General features: G+C 39.7%; 1 protein-coding gene across 3 annotated transcripts in view; it reads left to right on the top strand.

Annotated features, from left to right (window-relative positions):
* Positions 1 to 21,584, top strand: part of ttc28 (tetratricopeptide repeat domain 28) — a 307,380-nt gene that overhangs the window by 115,210 nt on the left and 170,586 nt on the right. The window contains exon 1 of one of the 3 annotated variants that reach the window (XM_084400085.1): positions 1 to 593. This exon is cut by the window's left edge and continues 206 nt beyond it. The exons of the other annotated variants lie outside the window; for them this stretch is intronic. Coding sequence (XP_084256211.1) covers positions 567 to 593 — 27 coding nt within the window. The 5' untranslated portion in view covers positions 1 to 566. The remainder of the gene's footprint in view (positions 594 to 21,584) is intronic. 3 annotated transcript variants of the gene reach the window in all.

The raw sequence follows: 21,584 nt of genomic DNA, 5'->3' as shown, positions 1-21,584 counted from the left end.
GTGTGCGTGTATGTATAGAATTACGCATCATCTCTGGAATCTCGATCCACAGTTATTTTGGGGATTATTTTCCATCAGCATTCGTTTAATGCAGAACTTTTCACGCTTTCGCGCACGTTTAAACGACCTCCCCCGGACACTTAAAGGACACCGGACTGTTTAAAGCGAACAACCGTGTAGCGTTTATCAGAACGGAAAGTTTTTCTTCTCTTTTCTTCCGCGCGAGGCAACATCATCCGCTGTCACGATGGAGAGCGAATGTCTCCTCATATAGCGTGCCAAGTGTCCCTTCTGGGTTTATATGATCAGAATCATCTTAATCGCGCATTTGAACGAACATAAACGAGCAGTCGAAGCGAAAACGAGCAGATTTCTCCAGTCTGCGCGTGTTGGATTATCAGGAGGACACTAGAGGCTCCAGTGCTCTGCGCTTTTACGCACGTTCGCGCGCCTGGAGAGCGTCATGAATCTGCCGTCCGGAGACACTGTGACTTTATGTCCTCGTCCTGAATCCCACTTCTTTGCCATCGTGATGTTTTGATGCTGTTCATTTTAGCTTTACAAATATGATGAAATGGCAGCCCCGGAAGAAGGTAAGCTCGAGCTCAGATTTATGCTTAAGTTTGGCAGTAGATCAGGAGGGGGAAGACCTCTGGATGAACACGATCTTGAAGGTTGTGCAGTGAATTGGTGCTTTGAGGTCTCAGAAAGAGTATTCGATGTTGAAATATTTGAGGCTTTAATGATGCAGCTCCCAAGCAGAGGGTCTGTGCTCAGACATGGATGACTAGATTGTGGGTTATATGCAGAAAAAAAAAAATCTACACCATGCTTATGCATTACAATGCAGTGGTTTTTCTTTTTTTAATGCATTTTATTCTCCATTTTACTTGCGATTGTGATGATGGTAATGAAAGTCCTCAAATGTAAAGTCAAAAGTCCTGTCATACATGCATGTCTTTTACATTGAACCAGTTGACTTCTGCATGCACAGCATCTTACAGTCCGTAACTTTACTAGAAGCTCATTGTCTTTGAAGCTCTGCTGATATGACAAGGTTATTATGGCACTGCATATGCTTTTCAGATCTAAACGCCACCGGTCGTTTGATGGCAGAACCCGGGAGCTGTTTTGCTGTCTTATGTGCGTTCTGAATGAACTAAATGCTGAGTGTGCCTTTGCCTGGGGCCCTTTGAACACCAGCCAAATCTTGTAGTTGCGTCCTCTTCTCCACTAGAGGGCAAACATCCTCAGATCACAGGAACCTGCCTCCCTTTCCATGTTCGTCTGAGCAAAGCATAATAAATCCATGACATTTCTCTGCTTTTGTTTAAGAGAAGATTTAGATTAGTTCACGTTGTGCCTGTAATTGTATTCGGCGTATTGTTGTGTTCCCTAGATTAAAGGGGCCTTAAATGGGTCTTTTGTGAATCAGAAGATGATGACGTTTAGCGAGTGAGTCATTTCTACAGCTGCCGAACACCTCTTAGGGTTTATAAATAAGACCTCCGTGGAAGATAAAACCTGATCCGCAGCTGGAGAGCGGCGTGTGATCGCGCGCCGCAAACAAACTTGAGGTTCTGCGCAGGAGTTTGCGTTTCACTTCATAGGCGACTTAAAGTCACGGTGTAACAAAAGATCTTGATTATTTCGTTCTCAATAGAAGACAAAGTGTATTCAGCGCTCCCCGGCGGGAGTCAAATCACATTGAGCTCATTAGGGTCTCCACTTTTCTCCTCTATTGGAGGCATATTGTCAGAGGCTGCAGTTAATCAAAAGGCACCGCAGGCCTCACTCGACTACAAACACTCACGACATGAAGCGCAAGTTTGTCGTGACTGTTGGAAAGGCCAGAACTCATTTTTGAGTGAGCTAATCGTGTGCAACTCTTCTATGAAGTCTAGTAATGCTATATCGGGGTGGAAACCTTCAGGCACTTGGAAGATTTGATTTCGCTTTTGATTCAGGGAGTTCCTGAAACTGATTCTTTAGGTTTCTCTGCAACAGTTTAGGGGTGCAAAATGAATCCATAATCATTCGGGAATGAATCATGATGCAGGTTTGTTTTGGCGTGGACGAGGGTCTCGTAGGGCTCTGGACGGGTTTTGGCACGGTCACACTTGCAGTTGGCCGACCGCTCACATTCTTCTCTGAGCTGGCACAGCACGTTTCCGACAGGGTTTTGCAGTGCCGCCGTTAGCTGAGGACACTACCGTTCAAAAGTTTGAGGTCAGGAAGATTGTTTTCTTTCTTCTTTTGGGGAGAGAAATTGCTTTTATTCAGCATTAAATTGATCAAAATATGATATAATGTCACAAAAGATTCTTTTTCAAATAAATGCTGTTTCAATTTATCAAAGAATTCCACGCAAATATGAAGCAGCACGATAATAATCATAAATGTTTCTTGAGCATCAAATCATCATATTAGAGTGATTTCTGAAGGATCATGTGACACTGAAGACTGGAGTAATGATGCTGAACATTCAGCTTTGATCACAGGAATAAATTACAGTTTAGAAAATATTCACATAGAAAAGTTGCAATAATATTGCACTATTTTTACTGTATTTTAGATTAAATAAATGCAGCCTTGGTGAGATTTCCACACCCAAACGTAAAAAGTAAAACTGTTTTATTGTCCACTATTAGTCCAATCACTTCTGTTCAACAAGCCGCGTGATTTGGTGAATAATAGCACATACTGAAGTTTAGTTTTTAGCGTTTGGGTTTGTTGTAATCACGAACCGCTGGTATTTTGTGGTATCTTGAAGTCTTTGCCATCTCTACACCATCTTTAATGCTAAGTTTGTAGCTCCTGGTACAGTTTTTTTTAAATTTTAAACCTCCTTTTATCTTTCCTTATTATCTTGTTTTTAAATCTCCTCCTGTCTTTGTTTTACTACCAGTGTTTATCCTACATGGATCTTTCCAGTATGAAGACCTTCTGGCCTAAAGATGTTGATCTGCACACACACACACACACACACACATACAGCGCCGTAATTCAGCTTCCAGCTTTTAAGACTCTCATAGTCATAGTCTTTTATTTAAAAACTAGGTCTGTTTCCCGTCTTGTGTAGTCCCTGAAGATGAAACCCACATTCGCGCTCAGAGTTTGCGAAGACCTTTCGGGCTCCTCGGCTTCGGATTGGATTACACTAATATGTTCAAAAGCACTTTATATTTTCCCAGCGCCACTGCTGATAACACTCGTAGAGCGGAAGACTTTGTTTACCGTGGATTACAAGGATTACGCCGCTCTCGCTCGCTCTCCCGGTATCACTACCTCAGCAGATTAAACATCCATCCATTACTCACTCCGAGTGACTGTGGTTATCTATTACAGGGCAGATGTACAGGACTCTTATTCTCCTGATTCAGGCCTATGGAGGACGGCGGACCCGACCCGCGAGCGCTAATTCTCTCTAACACACGCTTTTTAAATCATTTAGGCGTGAATAATGTGGAGATGATGAAAGTTTTTGAAAGAAAAGAACCTGGGAGAAGTTTTCTGCTTTCTGGGGCGTTGGTGATGAGCGAGGAGCTCATGGGTTTTATTTTTAGGCAGCTTTCGTTCCATCTAGAGCTGCGCTGTCAGAAACATATTGAAATGTATATGTCTGTATCGATACTGTATCTAAGTTAATAGATATATTTATGATTTGGGGTTGTTTTGAATGTTTCAAACAACAAATGTTGTCAGAAGTCAGTCAAGTGTATTTATATCAGTTATTAGACAATAGTTCAAAAGTTTGGGATCTGTAAGATTTTTTTTTCTGATGATTTCGATTTCAAATTCATCAGAGAATCCTTTAAAAAAATAATATTATCCTTTCCTCAAAAATATGAAGCAGCACAATAGTTTTCCCAAATAATAATAATAATAAGAAATGTTTCTTGAGCATCAAGTGTACATCAAAAACATATTGTTGGTATTTATCATTTAGTTTAAAGATACAATACAGAGGATTTGTTTAATCCTCAAGGAGTTAATAGCGAGCCCAGAATTCTGTAGTGAACCTTTAAAGTCCTCATGAAATAATTAAATTATGTTTTTTGGCTTTTAGTATGAATATGTCAGCTTTACTGTTATCTAATCTGGTCCAAAACAATGACAAAATTCACATGTAAAAGATATAAGCATTCAAAACTTAGTCTCTCACGTCCGCCAATATGGATCAGTGATTTTGATGACATCACTCTGCACTTCAGCTTCTCATCAGATTTCCTGTCCAATCAAATGCTCTCTAGAATCTGAAGCTCCGCCCCCTACACTATAAACAGACGCTGAAGCTGCGGCTGCAATCGTTCACTCTTCACACATTTACTATTTTCCACATGGTGAACGGCACACAGTGCACTATATTGGGGATAGGGAACGATTCAGACTGTGTAAATATGCTTTCCATTGGGGGCATTGGAGCGAATCATGTGATCGAGTCGGTGTAGACCAGAAAGATGACATCACCAAGCCCTCCTCATTTTCAAGTTCTTTCCTCCAACCACATGCTGTATTTTGTTTTGTAACGCCAGCGTTTTGTGGTCTAATCAATCATTTTATTCTCATCAAATATCATTTTTTACTCAGAAATGGGTTACATTATAGAAGTACAATAGTTGCTGTGATTTTTACAAACCTTGCTCCATAAAAATTACCCTGATATTCTTTGCATACAGCTATTTTAAATGCACTGACAGCATTGTTAAAGGCTTGTTGAATAGCTGTTGAATAGAGCTTGAATAGCCATTTTTTCCTCTTGGTTGAATAACCGATACTCCAGTCCGACGTGATTTAGCGCCGGATTCACTGAAGTGGACTTAACCTTTATCGGAGGCGATACTCCTGCGCTAAAACCTCGTTTAGCAGCTCTTAACCTCTGGGGAGCTGAGAAACCTTATCTCCATTTGATTCCTGCGTTATTTATTAGATCTCTGCGGGGAGGCTATCGTTCTCTCGCCGTTATATCCATCACCGGAGTATCCCGCGGCATCCAAACACGGCGAAGTCTCGATGACAAACATGCTATCGTCTTCTGCACCTGTTTGGTTGGTATGTGGCCACATTCCCCCCTGATTTCTGAATGTGACTGAGCGTTTCCGGGGTGTGCGTCAGGGAACCGGAGCGCTGTGAGGATCTTGATGAGGAAGGTGTTTTGAAGAGCCTCCCGCTACGAGAAAGGGAGACAGGTGGATGATTAACCGTCAGCAGCGAACGCACCTGCTGGCTTTATGATTCGCCAGCGTATTTACAGCTTTCCACGATGGGCTCAGCATCAGACGGCCAGACTTGCTGTGTGTCTCGCTTAGCTGCGTTTTGAGGAGCCGACGGGGGGGGGTTTTAGGCAACCTTGAATACATTCCCTCTGGTTCTCATCTTTCAGCTGCTGACACCAAGATGAACTTCCTATTCTGGTTGTTCCCTCTGGTTTTTCACCTCCCAGATTGGCTCATTTCTCCCAGCTTCCATTATAACTCGCAAGTCACAACCAAAGCGCTTCTAAGATATTTAAAGTCCCCCTGTAGTCAATCATTTTATCACTTAAAACTCATCTTTGATCACTAAAATCACATATTTAAATGTTTTTTCCTGCCTTAAAATAGATTGAATGTAACTCGACACCCTCGCCTCATTTAGAATGTGCGGTTCTATGAATATGCAAATGAGCCCCGCCTCCACTCACTCACTCAGCTCAGAGATCCACTGGTTGACGATCACACGTTGATCTGATTGGTTACAAGGTAGTTTGTGACGTCAGAAACACCAGCGATTTCAAAGCGTCTTTGGTTCACTGCAGTTTTAAGGAGGAAATACTCAGCAATGGTGTCGACTTATGAATTTACACATGGTTTGTCTTAAAGCATATTAAAAACACCTCATAGACACATAAACAACTTTAAACATTATTCTATTGTTACTGTTGCTAACTCTTTGTACGATGCCCCATATAGGAAACAATTGGAGATTTCTGTGAACTGTGTAAAAGGAGGTGAAAATTGGAGTATCGTTTCTAAAACTCTGGGAAATCTCCATGGGAAGACATTTACTATCTTCACCAGTTCTTGCCCTCTTTAGCAATATTAGAGTGTTTCATATTTCAAAATAGCAGTTTGACAACTAAAGAATTTTAAGGTGCAAGGAATGGGATGTACTAGGACTCTTCAACTATCATAAAATCAACCAGTCGTAACCCATTTTACTCCCATTGACCCATTTCTATGTGAAAGGATAGTTGATGAGAATAAATGTAGGGCGATCAAGATACACTGGTGTTACAGACTAGAATAGAGAGGACTTGGTGACGTCATCTGAAAAGGAAAGAGTTTTTACAGGTGGAGCAAATGAAAGATTATGAGAACATTATTTTTTCATCTGTGGAATAACGTGCAATGATCAACAAGATGTACATATAGAGTGTCCCATAGAAATGAACCAGAGATTTCCGTTAACGGTGTAAAATCTGTTCATAAAAAAAAGAAAAAGAAAATGTACTATTCATTTTATGTGACACATTTTTATCTGCCGTTTTTCTTCAGAGAATTTGTCCAAGGGATAGTCTACTCAAAAATTCATGTTTCATTCACAGCATGATGTTCTCAAGTTCCACTTTTCTATTCTATTCTATATTTCCTTAAAAAACGACCCAAAAAAGTACCTTGGGAATTCCCTGCAAAAAAACATGGTATATGAATTTTCATTATCAGTTTATTCCATCGCTTTATCCATGATACTTTTTTAAAGGATTTTTAAGTGCCCTGGCAGAAACATTTTACCATATTTTTGTCTAATTTCTGTAAGAATGTGTTCAAAACTATCCAGACACACTGGACTTCTATAAAGCTAAAGCGTTTGTGATGTTTTTAAGGCAAGGCTTCGAGAAGGATCATTTATATCAGCCATCGTGATGTCTTGAAGTTTCTGAACTGTATCTGATTGTGTTTCTACCAGATGCTACAGCATCTAATATGACTGATAATGCTGTTGATTGAAATCAATGTAAGCTGCCCCCTGGAGTTCATTAGATAGATGAAGTGTGTGTGTGTGTGTGTGAGAGAGAGAGATAGAGAGTGTGTGTGTGTGTGTGTGTGTGTGTGTGTGTGTGTGTGTGTGTGTGTGTGTGTGTGTGTGTGTGTGTGTGTGTGTGTGAGAGAGAGAGAGTGTGTGTGTGTGTGTGTGTGTGTGTGTGTGTGAGAGAGAGAGAGAGAGAGAGAGAGAGAGAGAGAGAGTGTTTGTGTGAGAGATAGAGAGAAAATATATGTGTTTGTATGAGAGTGTCGAGAGAGAGTGTGTGTGAGAGAGAGAGAGAGAGCGTGTGTGTGTTTGTGAGAGCGTGTGTGTGTGGTGTGTGTGAGAGAGAATGCATGTGTTTGTGTGTGTGTGTGTGTGTGTGTGTGAGAGAGAGAGAGAGAGAGAGTGTGTGTGTGTGTGTGTGTGTGGGTGGGTGGTGTGTAGCTCATAACTGAACATTCAGATTCATTATGTATTGTGTGTTCTGTACAGTTCTTATTCATGCTTTGAAAACCCTGATGATATGATTCATCTGCCCTAGTCTGCAGTAACCAAAGCACACTGTGTGCAAGAGTGTATCTCGAGGCAACACACTCGACTTGACCTTCCGAACCAGAGCTGTGATTTAACATCTCCGTGACTCATCAAAGTCAGACTGGCAAAAGTCAAGTCATTTTTACACCAAATTGGATTCAAATGCAAAATAACGTTACTTCTGAGATGATATCTGGACTCCACTTGCTGTGTTAAACACACATAGTGATGCTACGGTTTAAAACGTATATTTGTGCAAGAATAGTATAGGCATAAATAGTATGCTAGTACTCCATTCTGAGCTACATTTGGCATGCATGTTTCTTCCTGTAATGACTTGGCTGATTGCTTTTGATTAGCATGTGTGTGTAGATGGCGACTGAGGCCAAGAACGCTGTTAGTCAGACCCTCGAGCATTAATAAGCATGCAGGACCATTCTGCAACACATTTCCCAGTGTGATGAAGTGGAAAAACTGCTCAAATGCATCAGGCTGGGAGGATCCGGCATTCAGACCTGCTCATCCGCACTACAAAGACACACACAACCGTTTGATCGTCTCTGACCTACTATTCTCCCGCAGAACCGGCTCAATGTGCTGCTTTATTTCCAGATGATTACGTTTCAGGCAAAATCCAACCGTATAAAGGTGAAACGCGAATCACCAAAATGTGTTTCTGGATGCGTTATATCACAAACATACTATTGCCAGTTATATATAGAATTTTTGTTTTACTTGAATTAACCTTTTTGAGTTTACTTTACTTTAAGCCATTTCACACACACACACACACAAAAGTTGAAATTGATTTTCATCAAAGCTGGTGTTTAGTTTTTTATTAGAAATATTTCCCAGCCCTAAATGGCTCAGAGAATGACTTTCTTGCATTGTGTTGTGTCTATAGTCTTCTGTTAGCAGTTGTACGGTATGACAGATACCCAAACACACCTCAATGCCATGAAGTTTGCTATCTTCTGTTTGGCGCGATGTTGTAAATGTGAGTCAAACACACATTTTTTGTGAGGGATGCACTGATACGGATACCAGTTTGTATCCAGACAAAGAAACACAGACAACAGAGAGTATAATGGGGATAAAAAAGAAGACTGTCTATGAAGTAAATGTCTCTAATTAATGGAATATTAAACGAAATATATAATGCCTATATAGCTGTGGTTGCGAGCTTCATAGGCGTCGATTTCGGGGGGGACGGGGGGGACGCGTACCCCCCAGATTTCGTCATGAGTCATTTTGTACCCACCACTTTTAACTTCCGTCCATATTAATTTGACTTTTGGTTCGATTTTTTTGACCGTTTTCAGTGGTTGTGAGGAGCAATATGAGAGAGAAATTTGGTAATCATTGTCTGACCCAACAAAAAAAACATTATAATATTCATTTTATTTTATTTTCCGTGTTCGCATTTATGAGGGAAAAAACAACGTGTCAGTTTAGGTTACGGACCAGAGCGCTCTGAAAGCGGCACTAAAAGACTGCTTTAAAACTTTCACAGAGACCTCAAACAGAACAGCTGCCTTTCTTTAAAGTGAATTTCGTTTTGTATTAATTATATCTTAATTTTAATCAATGTTTCATGAACCAATGGATTTAATATAGCTATAAAAAGTAAATATAGCAGAATCATACGTGACGCATTGCTGCCACATACATATTATTTTTTCACCTCAATTATGTCTACTACGAGATCTTATGTCGTTTTAAAATAACTATGCATTTTAATTGTTTATTAATGAACTAGTCTTTTCTAAATCAGTGTAGGCTGCCTGCATACATATCTCCACATCTCCGCTGTAATGTAGCCTAGATGCGCCTTTCATACAGACAGGATTACATAATCAGATGGTAGCTACCGTATTTGCTTTCGATTGGATTTTTTTTTCGTTGGTGGACATTTTTTTTAGTAACTTTATAGTTATATTTCTCATGTCTGTGAGGCTTGTCTATACACTGTTTGTCAGTTCATTTTTGAGGCGCGCTCCAATTCACAGAGATCATGAAAGCGCGCCCTGTTCGTTTTCTTTTATTTTACAAAGGCACACCGTTTTCTTGTTGTTGTGAGTTTACACAAATAAAAGTAGTTGCGACTGATGTATTATTATATTCTGTATGACCAGAAATGGAGTAGGCCTATTTTAAGTTGTTTCCACTGTTGATAGGAAAATGCGAGTGATGGCACCGGCGCCTCCATCCACATAGGCTATAGTGCGCGCTACACACTCCGCACAAACACTTGGATATGCGCTTCCTAATAGCAAACATTTATTTAGGTTAACGTTAGAGCGAGCGGCCATGCCAGACGGATAATCCTCTTCATGTTTAACTAATCAAATTCTGTTGCATTTTATTGCGCCAGTTTGAAAAGGGCGGCTGAAACACTTAGCCTATACAGATAAACGCCCAACGCTGGTGTTTTTCTTTAAACAAATTCGTTTAGGCTTTAAAATAAATATTGTTTATGGGCTAATTAATGCCACAATAATTTATTTATTTTATTTGTTTTGCATTGAATACCATTGCATATTTTCATTGAATGCATTGAATATTTGCTATGCACCGCTATGCCATCCTCCCATAGAAAGACACGTTAAGAGCCACCTATTTTCCTTATAATAAAGGGTTTCTACGAAAGGAAAACGCTTAATGTATAATTAAATGCATTGCGTTCATATTCTTTATCACTGAAGCTTTTTCTTTATTATAAGGGTGTATTATTCCATTAAAAAAGGGACTGTTTATAAGGTGACAATCCGTTATACATCTTGAAGATTTTTGTATTGTATTGTATCTTCTGTTATAAACACGAAGATTGACATTTCGTTAATTAAACAAAATAAAAACACAAGGTGTAAAAAATAAACAACTTAGGCTATGTTCTGTTAGATGTGTTTTGACTAGTTTTTGTTTAATTATATCTCTATGAAGATATAGCCTATTAACAATCATTCATAATCATTACTTTTACGAAGTGGACGAGCGGAGCGGAATATTCAGAAATGCGCTCTCCACTCACGAGCTCTGATCGGAACAAACCCGAACCTCACTGTCTGCTGAACTTGCGCAGAAACATCAAAATATAACCAGCTTTTTAAAATGTTTTTTAAAACTAAACACTATTTTAGCACAAATTATGAGCTCATTGGCGATTTTTTTATAATTATTGACAAAATTAGAATATAGTAAAAAAATTTTTTTTTTTTTTTTTTTTTTTGGGTGGGTGGGCCTGTTGAAAAGTGGGGCCGTGCCTGAGCTACAGGACATCGTCTTCCAAAACATAACCTGCGCGAAAGAGAGAAAAAAATGAATGCGTCATTGTACCCAGCACTTCTGAAAATGCACTTCCGAATGCGTCTCTGTCCCCAGCACATTTCAAACCAAACTGACGCCCATGGCGAGCTTGTCAATCGCAGTCCCTTTTTCACAGACTTAAGTGGAAAGTTTGAAGTTCGGTCTGATCATGATGTCAATGGCAAAGAAAGTAAAATGAGACGCGTTAAATGACGAGAGAGAGAGAGAGAGAGAGAGAGCACTTCTGTTGAATGCTCTTGATAGCTGATCGTTCACTCAGAACAAGTGTCATTTGGATTAAAAGTAAATCGTATATGCAAGTTAAACATGAACTGTTCCCTACATTATTACAGGATGTTTGCAGATCAAGAAGTTTCATGAACGCAAACCATCCGAAGCGCGCGCCCCGAAAACCTCTCCTCAATGTCTGCCGTCTCAGACAGCGCGCGAATACCGGATTGAATTCTCTTTCACATCTTGCGCTTGAACGGACGAATTCACACAAAATGATGTAAAAAACGCCCGTCTCGGCGAGTATCCTAGTAAACATAGTCGGTATGTTCTCTCTTGCGTTTCAAGCATCTCTCTGAGAAGCAGTGTGTTCATCACCTGCCAACCGGAGCGGGAGCGAGCGGGAAGCGGAGTCTCCTGAAGGCGTTTGCTCTCGGCCGGTTGACCTTGAAGCCGCGCTGCTCCGTCCATTACTGGCGGGACGTGTCAGTGTTTGAGGGGAAGTAATGAGCGAGCGGGATCTCTGTTTCGTGGTGTTCCTGACCCTGATGAGTAAAGGGTGGGTGGAGTAGGTCTGAGGGAAGGTGCAAGAACATCTAAAGCCTTAAAGGTTGACAGGCAGGGTTTGAAATGATTTTTTTTTTTTTTTTTTTTTACTCACCGGCCAATTTGGCTACTAAATGTTTAATTTACCGGCCATTCAGACCTTCTACTGGCCAAAATAAAATAAATAAAAACCAGATTAACTATGTCACAGCATATATACAGGTGCTGGTCATAAAATTAGAATATCATCAAAAAGTTGATTTATTTCAAGAATTCAACTTAACAAGTGAAACTAATATATTATATAGACTCATTACATGCAAAGTGAGATATTTCAAGCCTTTAATTGTTATAATTTTTGATGATTATGGCTTACAGCTTATGAAACCCACGAAATCAAAATCCCAGAAAATTAGAATATTACATGAAATCACACAGTGATACTATGGTCATTGAACCAGGTTTTGGTTCTTTTGGCAGTGTGGGCAGGTGCAAATCCTGCTGGAAAATGAAGTCAGCATCTCCATAAAGCTTGTCTGCTGAAGGAAGCATGAAGTGCTCTGGACATGTCCTGGTAGACGGCTGCGTTGAGTGGACAGCACAGTGGACCAACACCAGCCGATGACCAACACAGACTGTGGAAACTTCACACTGGACTTCAAGCATCTTGGATTGTGTGCCTCTCCATTCTTCCTCCAGACTCTGGGACCTTGGTTTCCAAATGAGATGCAAAATTTGCTCTCATCAGAAAAGAGGACTTTGGTCCACTGTGCTTTATTAAATCCAGAGTCAACGCAGCCGTCTACCAGGACATTTTCAGAGCACTTCATGCTTCCTTCATTTTCCAGCAGGATTTGCACCTGCCCACACTGCCAAAAGATCCAAAACCTGGTTCAGTGACCATGGTATCACTGTGTAATTACTGTTTTGATGTTCTTTGTATACTGTATTGATCTATCCACCTAAAACTCACACACACACACACACACACACACACACACGTGTGTGTGTGTGTGTAATAGTAGTTATATATAGGCTATATATATATATGTATGTGTGTGTGTGTGTGTAATAGTAGTATGTAGTTATGTAACAATATATATATGGATTGTATTCATTTCTTATTCAAACAAAATCCAATTTCCTTCAAAAAAAGGAATTTCCTTCCTATTTCATCCTCATGCTTTTCACCAAAAATGTGTTTTAGGTGGACAGATCAATACAGTACAAAGAACATAAAAAAATGTAAGATGTTGGAAAATAACAATGTCTTTTCTGTTAACCCAATGCTTTTTACTCTTTGCTATTGCTTCAATGCAAATAAACAAGCGCGCCATTATTTGTTGCGTAGTGACGTGTGTGTTCAAGTAAGCCAGATAAGAGCAGATTCTGTGCAATACGCTGTATTTAATATATCATGACGACTCACGAGTTGAGTATTTGCACTAAATCAGTGCAGATTTGTCTTACACGAACTTCCCCAGCAAAGTGAGTAAATATAATCAGTAACACACCGATTGGCCAGTGATTTGACAGCGTTACCACCACAGTTTACTTTAAGTTGATTTGAAATTAATTGCTGAACTCGATCTACTCCATCTATATTTGGATAAAAACGTCATCTTCAAAGCTTTTTGTTCAAAATGTTGCTTTTTCATGAAACTTTTCAACAGTCAAGTGTTGATCAAAAAAATACATGAGGCAAAAAAAAATTATATATTTTTTAAAGCATTGGCTCTGTTCTTTCTTTTGATATATTGAATGTTTGCGTATTATTCATGCAAACAAAATATTCTAAAGGCCATGCAGGTTTTGTGAATGATAAAAAAAAATGCAGGCGCTGACTGGCAACTTTTTTTAGTAAATGCTGGTGGATAGAGAGTTAACGTCTTAGGACATTTTGCTTCTCAAATAAATGCATCTTGATTTAAGGATATTTGTACTGGAAAACGAGACAAAAACACTTGAGTAGGAAATGAAATTCTTGCAGTGCACGGACACCCAGAGACGTCTCGTCCGCGCACAGATGAACCCAGGAGTGTGTGAACAGATGAAATAATGGAGGGCCACGGGGCAGAGCTCGCACAGACTTCACAACACCCGCTAATGTAATTGGTTTCAATTCCCAGCACCCATCATACCCATAATGCCCCTCTGCACCTGCCACTTCCTGCGGCGTGTGGACCAGCACATGAGAATACAGTCATTTAGATTTTCAACACCTTTGTCACAAAAGTGTGAATCGCTCTATTTCTGTGCGTCACGCGCTGGACGGCGGGAAATAGTCATGTGACGTTAAGCTTGAGAAAAGGAACAATTCAGGGTGTTTTTGGATCTCAAGAGATATTACAACATCACATGTTTGTTCTCCAATCAGAGAGTTCGTCTGCATTTGTCCCAGAAAAAAAATAAATGTTTATTGTCTTTGTTTATAGAGTTGCGTAAACTCCGCTGGATTTGGTTTCAGTCTTGAGATCCAAACTAGCACATCGATTTGCACCTTTTCCAGAGGCTTGTAATAGATGTCAAACAACAGAATATTTATCACATAAACAGTTCGATGAATCATTTGACTGTTGCCCTATGCTTTATATCCGGAGAATTAAATAAGCCTATATAAATCTGAGCACAGTTTGAGACGTGGATGAGATTTCTTCTGAATCATGTGAGATTACGCTTTTCTTTTTCCTATAGATGAATCTGAGATTCATGAGTATATTCTCATTTTGCATTCAGCGACGTTTGGGATCTTCTTGAGTTCTCTCAATTCTGAGCACAGTTTGATACGTTGTTGAGATCATGTGAGATGGGGTCTTTTTGTGAAATATTAAATCTGAGAAGTCTTAAGATAACGCCTCAGTTTGCTAACGCCTTCAGTCACGGCTCTGTTTAGGAGAAACAATTGAGATATTATTGAAATAATCTGAGTTTTGATTGCAGACTTGGGAATCTTGGCAAAATCTGAGCATGATTGGAGATCTCAAATGTATAATATTTATAATTATTTTTATTATATTACATTTGTGATATGTTTTGAACAAAAAAAACCTCTTTTGAGTCAAATGATTTTCATTTTGCAGTCAACTATCCCTTTAAGCAAAAGTCTTGTTCGCTTATGCTGGGTTCAGATAACACAATATCTTCTCTGTAACGATAGTAGCTTCTAAATTTTTCAATTCTTGTTTTTCAATTCACCGCACAGCACCAATCGTTCATATTTCATTTCGCCATGTTTGAAAGCTGTGCACGGAAGAGCTTCTGTGCTCCTATTGGTCAACGACCACAGATGTGACAAAACCCAATCGTGGAGGACTGAAAAAAAAGAAACATGCTAGTCTATGGCTTGAGTTGGTACTAAGTAATTACTTCATGGACGCTAAAAAAGTATGTCCTATATACTCTGTCAGAAATAGGGGTACAGTAGGAGTCCATTTCTGTCCCCCAGGGTACAATCTACACACTAACGTACCACATAGTGCTTATTATTGGACCTCAAGGTTATATGTACCTTTTTGAGGGTCAAAAAGCATTAAAAGGTACTTATATGTACCGTTTCTTTTAAAGGTTAAGGTACAATATTGTACCCTTGAGGGAACAGCCCCAGTGATAAGCCATTGTACCCCTAAAGGTACAATTATGTACTTTATTTTCTGAGAGTGTAGTATGAATGTGTGTACTATGAATGTAATCTGGACTACATCGGCCATGTTGTCATTGTCACGTGACCTACCAGCGTCAGTTGCGTCACATATCCTCTCCCGTGGCTTAGGTTGCCAACTTCAGAAAATAAAAATGCGGGACAATCGTGGTTCTTTACAGGAAAATAAGGGACATTCAAAATATTTGTACTGTATCACACAGTATATGTAATTTCAGGTTCGTATGCGTTTAACATTTTCTCAGATATAAACACGTTTGTTTTGCTTAACCTATTTATGTACAATTTAATTCTAAGACCGAATTTTAAGGTCACACAAAAAAGTCACATTACACACAAACCATAGTTCAAAATAATAGCATTTATCTGAAATAGAAAGCTTTTGTAACGTTATACACATTAAAGAAAGTAATAGCATACTTTTCCCATAACAATACAATAACCACGTTGTTTGAATTCACCAAAACTGATTTGCCGAAATCAAAACCCGGCCGGACAGGGAAAGGGATTTGCCGTTAGCGCCAAAATACGGGACGTCCCGGCTAATTCGGGACAGTTGGCAACCCTACCCGTGGCCTCATGCAAAGTGTCCATCAGATGCACACTTCAGAATCTCACTGGAAGTATTAGGTCATCCAGGTAGTTATGAGTACTGTGAATATGAGTACTGTGAAGACATACTTCTTGTGTCTCATACTGTTTTTAGCCCACTATACAGTAGGGAAGTGTGTGATTTCGGATGCGGATCTGTCGTGACGTTCTTCTGAAGTTGGTTGTCGTCCACTATGACACACTATACTTGATTGGTTCTCTCGTCCCGATGCCATCGAAGGATCATGTGACACTGAAGACTGGAGTAATGATGCTGAAAAATCAGGTTTGATCACAGGAATAAATGACATTATACAATATATTAGAATAGAAAATTCTATAGAATAGAAAAATATTTAACAATATTACTGTACTCTTGGTGAGCATAAGACACTTCTCAATCTCAATAGTATTTAGGAGAAATCTCTTTCTTTTAAAGCACACTCAGTATACTGAGAGAGGACGTGTCCTCATCACTAGTGTAGAGGGGGAAGGGTGTGTGTGTGTGTGTGTGTGTGTGTGTGTGAGCTTTAATTGGAGAGCTGGAGGGCCAGCCGGCAGAAATTACACTGGAAGACCCCTGCAGTCCACATACACCAGCACGTTCCATCCACACACACACACACACACACACACAGATGCTTAGCAATGCGTATAAATCTTGTCTCAGAGGAGCTGTGAAAAATGACGGGATGGGAAAAAGTGTGCAGGAGAGGGAGGTGAAGAGAGTGCCAGAGAAATGTTTGCTGCCACAAATACATATGGGCATCCGAGAGACAGCGTCCCTGTAGGAAACACTGCAAGAGGATTTCTCACTCTATCCCGGAATGTTCCATACTTGAGGAACACACACACACACACACACACTAACCCAACCCCTAAACCTACCCATGACTCAAAACTTTCTGCATTCTTACATTTTCAATAAAACTTGAATTACTTTATTTTTATACCAGATTTACAAATGAGGACGTCCCTAAGGGGAGTTTTTGGAGATTTTGTCAGGTTTTGGTCACTTCTAATTTATCCTCAAAATATAGTTAAAGGGTTAGTTCATCCAAAAATGAAAATTCTGTCAGTAATTACTCTCCCTCATGTTGTTCCAACCCCGTAAGACTTTCGTTCATCTTCAGAACACAAATTAAGATATTTTTGATGAAATCTGAGAGCTGTCTCACTCCTCCATAGGCTTCTAGGTAATCGATATCTGCCATCCCAGAAAAGTTAGTGAAGACATCGTTAAAATAGTCTAAGTGACTGCAGTGGCTCAACCTTTAATTTATAAAGCGAGGAGAATACTTTTTGTGCGCAAAAAAAACAACAAAAATTACGACTTTATTCGTATAGTTGAATAAAGTCGTTATTTTTGTTGTTGTTTTTTCACACAAAAAAGTATTCTCGTCGCTTGATAAACTATACACTACGTGTAATTACGACTGTTTAACATTTTTGCTCACTAAGGCTTCCTTTATTTCATCAAAAATACAGTAAAATCTGTAATGTTGTGAAATATTATTACAATCTAAAATATCTGTTTTCTAAGTATTGTGAAGTGTAATTTATTCCTGTGATCAAAGCTGAATTTTCAGCATCATTACTCCAGTCTTCAGTGTCACATGATCCTTCAGAAATCATTCTGATATGATGATTTGCAGCTCAAGAAACATTTCTGATTATTATCAGTGTTGAAAACAGTTGTGCTGCTTCATATTTTTATGGAAACTGTGATGCCATTCAAAACTTTGGGGTAATAAATAAATAAATAATGATTTTATACATCAAGGACACGTTTAGACATTTATAATGTTACAACAAATTCTATTTCAAATAAACGCAGTTCTTTTGGAACTTTTTATTCATCAAAAAACCTTGATTTCCACGGTTTCCACAAAAAGAGTAAAATACTGTTTTGAACCTTGAATATTAAATGTACACTTTGATATAGGAATGTGCTGTTCATATCCGTCCAGTGTTCGATCTCTCATGCCCTCCAGCAGCAGTGAGGTTATATATGTCAGGTTTAACATCACAGTATAATAGTGCGAGACTGCTGCGCTTAGCATTTCCCAGCATGCCTCTTTCTGCCGGCTTCATTTTCAAACAGAGATGGCCTTGAACAACTGAACTCTGAACTAGATTTTCCGTGCCTGAGATGCCCTTTAACTGGGAGCGTTCCTGATAAATTGGGCCGTGCGGAGACCAATGGAGCCTGACGGAGTTTCGTTCAGCCTCTCTCTCTCTCTCTCTTTATGACATGTTCACTGGCTCGTCCGCACCATATGCTTCTCCGGGGGTTCGGGAGCACGTATGCGCCGTGTGTCTTGGTTTGTTTGAGTTTGCCAACAGACTGTTTTGTTTGTCGAGACCAGGTGTTTCTGATCAAGCCAAATTAGTTGGTGGCAAACGGCAGTGCCAGACACTGAAGCACATTTAATTCAGGAGGAAAGTTCCCGCTTTACCAGTTTAGAGATGTGTTGCGTTTTCCATCCATCCATTTATCCATTCATCATTCATCCATTTATCCATCCATCCATTTATCCATTCATCCATTCATCCATTTATCCATCCATCCATCCATCCATTTATCCATCCATTCATCCATCCATTTATCCATCCATCCATCCATTTATCCATTCATCATTCATTCATTCATCCATTTATCCATCCATCCATCCACCCATTTATCCATTTATCCATCCATCCATCCACCCATTTATCCATTTATCCACCCATTTATCCATCCATCCATCCATCCATTCATCCATTTATCCATCCATTTATCCATTCATCCATTTATCCATCCATCCATCCATCCATTTATCCATCCATTTATCCATCCATTCATCCATTTATCCATTCATCCATTTATCCATCCATTTATCCATCCATCCATCCATTTATCCATCCATTTATCCATCCATCCATCCATTTATCCATCCATTTATCCATCCATCCATTTATCCATCCATCCATCCATCCATCCATTCATCCATTTATCCATCCATTTATCCATTCATCCATTTATCCATCCATCCATCCATTTATCCATCCATTCATCCATTTATCCATCCATTTATCCATCCATCCATCCATTTATCCATTTATCCATCCATTTATCCATTCATCCATTTATCCATCCATCCATTTATCCATCCATTCATCTATTTATCCATCCATCCATTTATCCATCCATCCATCCATTTATCCATCCATCCATCCATTTATCCATCCATCCATCCATTTATCCATCCATTTATCCATCCATTCATCCATTTATCCATCCATCCATCCATCCATCCATCCATTTATCCATCCATCCATCCATTTATCCATCCATTTATCCATCCATTCATCCATTTATCCATCCATCCATCCATCCATTTATCCATCAATCCATTTATCCATCCATTTATCCATCCATTCATCCATTTATCCATCCATTTATCCATCCATCCATCCATTTATCCATCCATCCATTTATCCATCCATTCATCCATTTATCCATCCATCCATCCCTCCAAATTTGACAATTTTGCTTCCTATTTGCTTAATTCAATTTCAGTTCTAATTGAATTCAAATTTAAATGGCATTCTTAATTCAAGTCTAAAAAGTGATTCATATTTCTTGACAACAGACTTCTGGTGGCAGCGACTGAAATTATATAGATGTTTTCTGTTGTTTTCTTTCTCGCTCACAATGACTAAACCAGTCATTAACAGCTCCGTTAGGCAGTCGTTTAGTGAAATCTGAAACTGAACTAGAATCGATCAGTTCCTCACGATACCCCATCCCTAAACGAATCAGCCTCTGGCTAGCAGTTTTCATATGCCGTTCATCGAGTAGATGTGTGTGTTTTGTTGTGGTTTGGCTTGAAATGATCTCGGCTCATTATTGTGAGTCTCTCTGATGTGAAATCGGTTGTTTCCAACATCTCCGTGACCATCCTTTCTTCCTCCCGCCTCTCAGAAAACAAGCATCTCTGTGCCTGTCTGACTCTTCAACTCTCCGGTAAACAATCGGAGTGTGTGTGTGTGGATGGCGGGAACACTTGTCTGCTCAGAGAACACTTCCCATCCGCCAGACGAATCCCAGCGCGTCTTCACATCATTACGAGCGAGACTGTTTTCCTGAACAGATGCCCTGTTCGAGATGCAGCTTCCATTCCAACCAATCGTGTAGTTGATGTTGCTCATTGCTTATTGATACGCTCGATTCATTCCTGTAAATAGGTGCACGTCTCCAGCGCGCTCCTGTTCGGGAAATTAGTGGCAGAATGATCTCATTTGAGGGCCCGGGCACCTCTCATTACCCTGATCCCGTGTCCCGAGGGTTTCGAGCAGGGGCGGATTGGCCTCTTCTGCAAACCTGATTAGAATAGTGTTTCAGTTAATCAAGGATGAGCGAGGTTTTTTCCTCACCCGCTTTTAAAAATGGCTTTTGTGTAATGTAATTACGGCTTGTCGTTTTTCCAGCTATGAAATTTAATTTTGATCGTCCCGTTGGGGAATGGGTTAAAAGCGGCGGCGTCTGGAGCGCAGTAATGACTGTCGAATCGGAGAGGTGGACCGAGATGGCCATCAAACACACCCAGCTTTTTTTATTCGTTTGTTTTGGCCGACTCAAGTATCTTTTTGGTGCACCGTTATTATGATTGAAACTAGGCCTGGCAATACATTGATAACAATGATTGAAAAAAATCAATCCACAATATCAATAGTATACATTTGAATAATTTTTTTGATATTTAGCCTACATCTCTAGAGGATCAGGAACACGCCACTTAGGTTTAACTTGAAATTATAACAAATATATTACTCTAGGGCGGGGCTTGATTTTGACCGGGGAACTGATTGGATAGTTGTGGTTTGCTATTGGTGGATCTCATGTGAGTGACAGGTTGCCCCGCCCACTTCATCAGAGAAGATGAAGTAATTCGTTTTTGTGCACGGATAAATAATTAATATTAAATACTACAATATTTCATTAAAAACAAGAATTGTCCATTTTGATTGCATGGCGACTTGAAATCAGCAAACATGTGGAATATGTTTTCCCCGCCATTAATGGTATGAAATGAATATTGTGATAAATATCAATATAAAATGATATGGAAAGATGTATTGTGATGATATATTTGGCATTCAAACCCGTGATGTCTAGGGGTCTCCGCTAGGCCGCTGCTCCGACATCTTTCCGTGTTTTTAATTCAACCTCTCAACTATTTTACAACACGTCCACGGCTGAACCATGTTGACATTTAAAACGGTTTGGAAAGATTACGTGAACGGCTAGTAAATGTCAGACTAATGCTGTGATTTCCCTTAAGAATCCCAGCACCTGCATTTCTGCCCAGTTTCCCCAAAATCCCGAACTCTCCGAACGGGACATACGAGAGGATGTTTCTGTGGATTTGTCATAATATCCCAGCCTTTCCCGGCAGAGATGGTGTCGAGATACCACGCTTCTAAACCGCATGTTTGAAAGGAACTTGTGTGATCACGTTCATTTATTTTGTGTCAGATTTCGTGAGTTAAATATCATGAGCGTCTGTAAATGAAAAGGTCACCGTCTCTCCCCAGAAAACATTCAGGTCCGAAGGAAATGAAGATGAAAGAAGTGCAATGCAATTCTAACACGTTTATATTGCTTTGAACTGATTGATATCTCCATGCGCGTCTCCAGAGATGACCCTGAAGGGTGGAGAGCGCT

This window comes from Rutilus rutilus (assembly GCF_951802725.1).
Source record: "Rutilus rutilus genome assembly, chromosome: 25".
Taxonomy (NCBI): Eukaryota; Metazoa; Chordata; class Actinopteri; order Cypriniformes; family Leuciscidae; genus Rutilus; species Rutilus rutilus.
The sequence above is the reverse complement of the archived record's forward strand: the minus strand, read 5'-3'. Positions and strand labels throughout refer to the sequence as shown.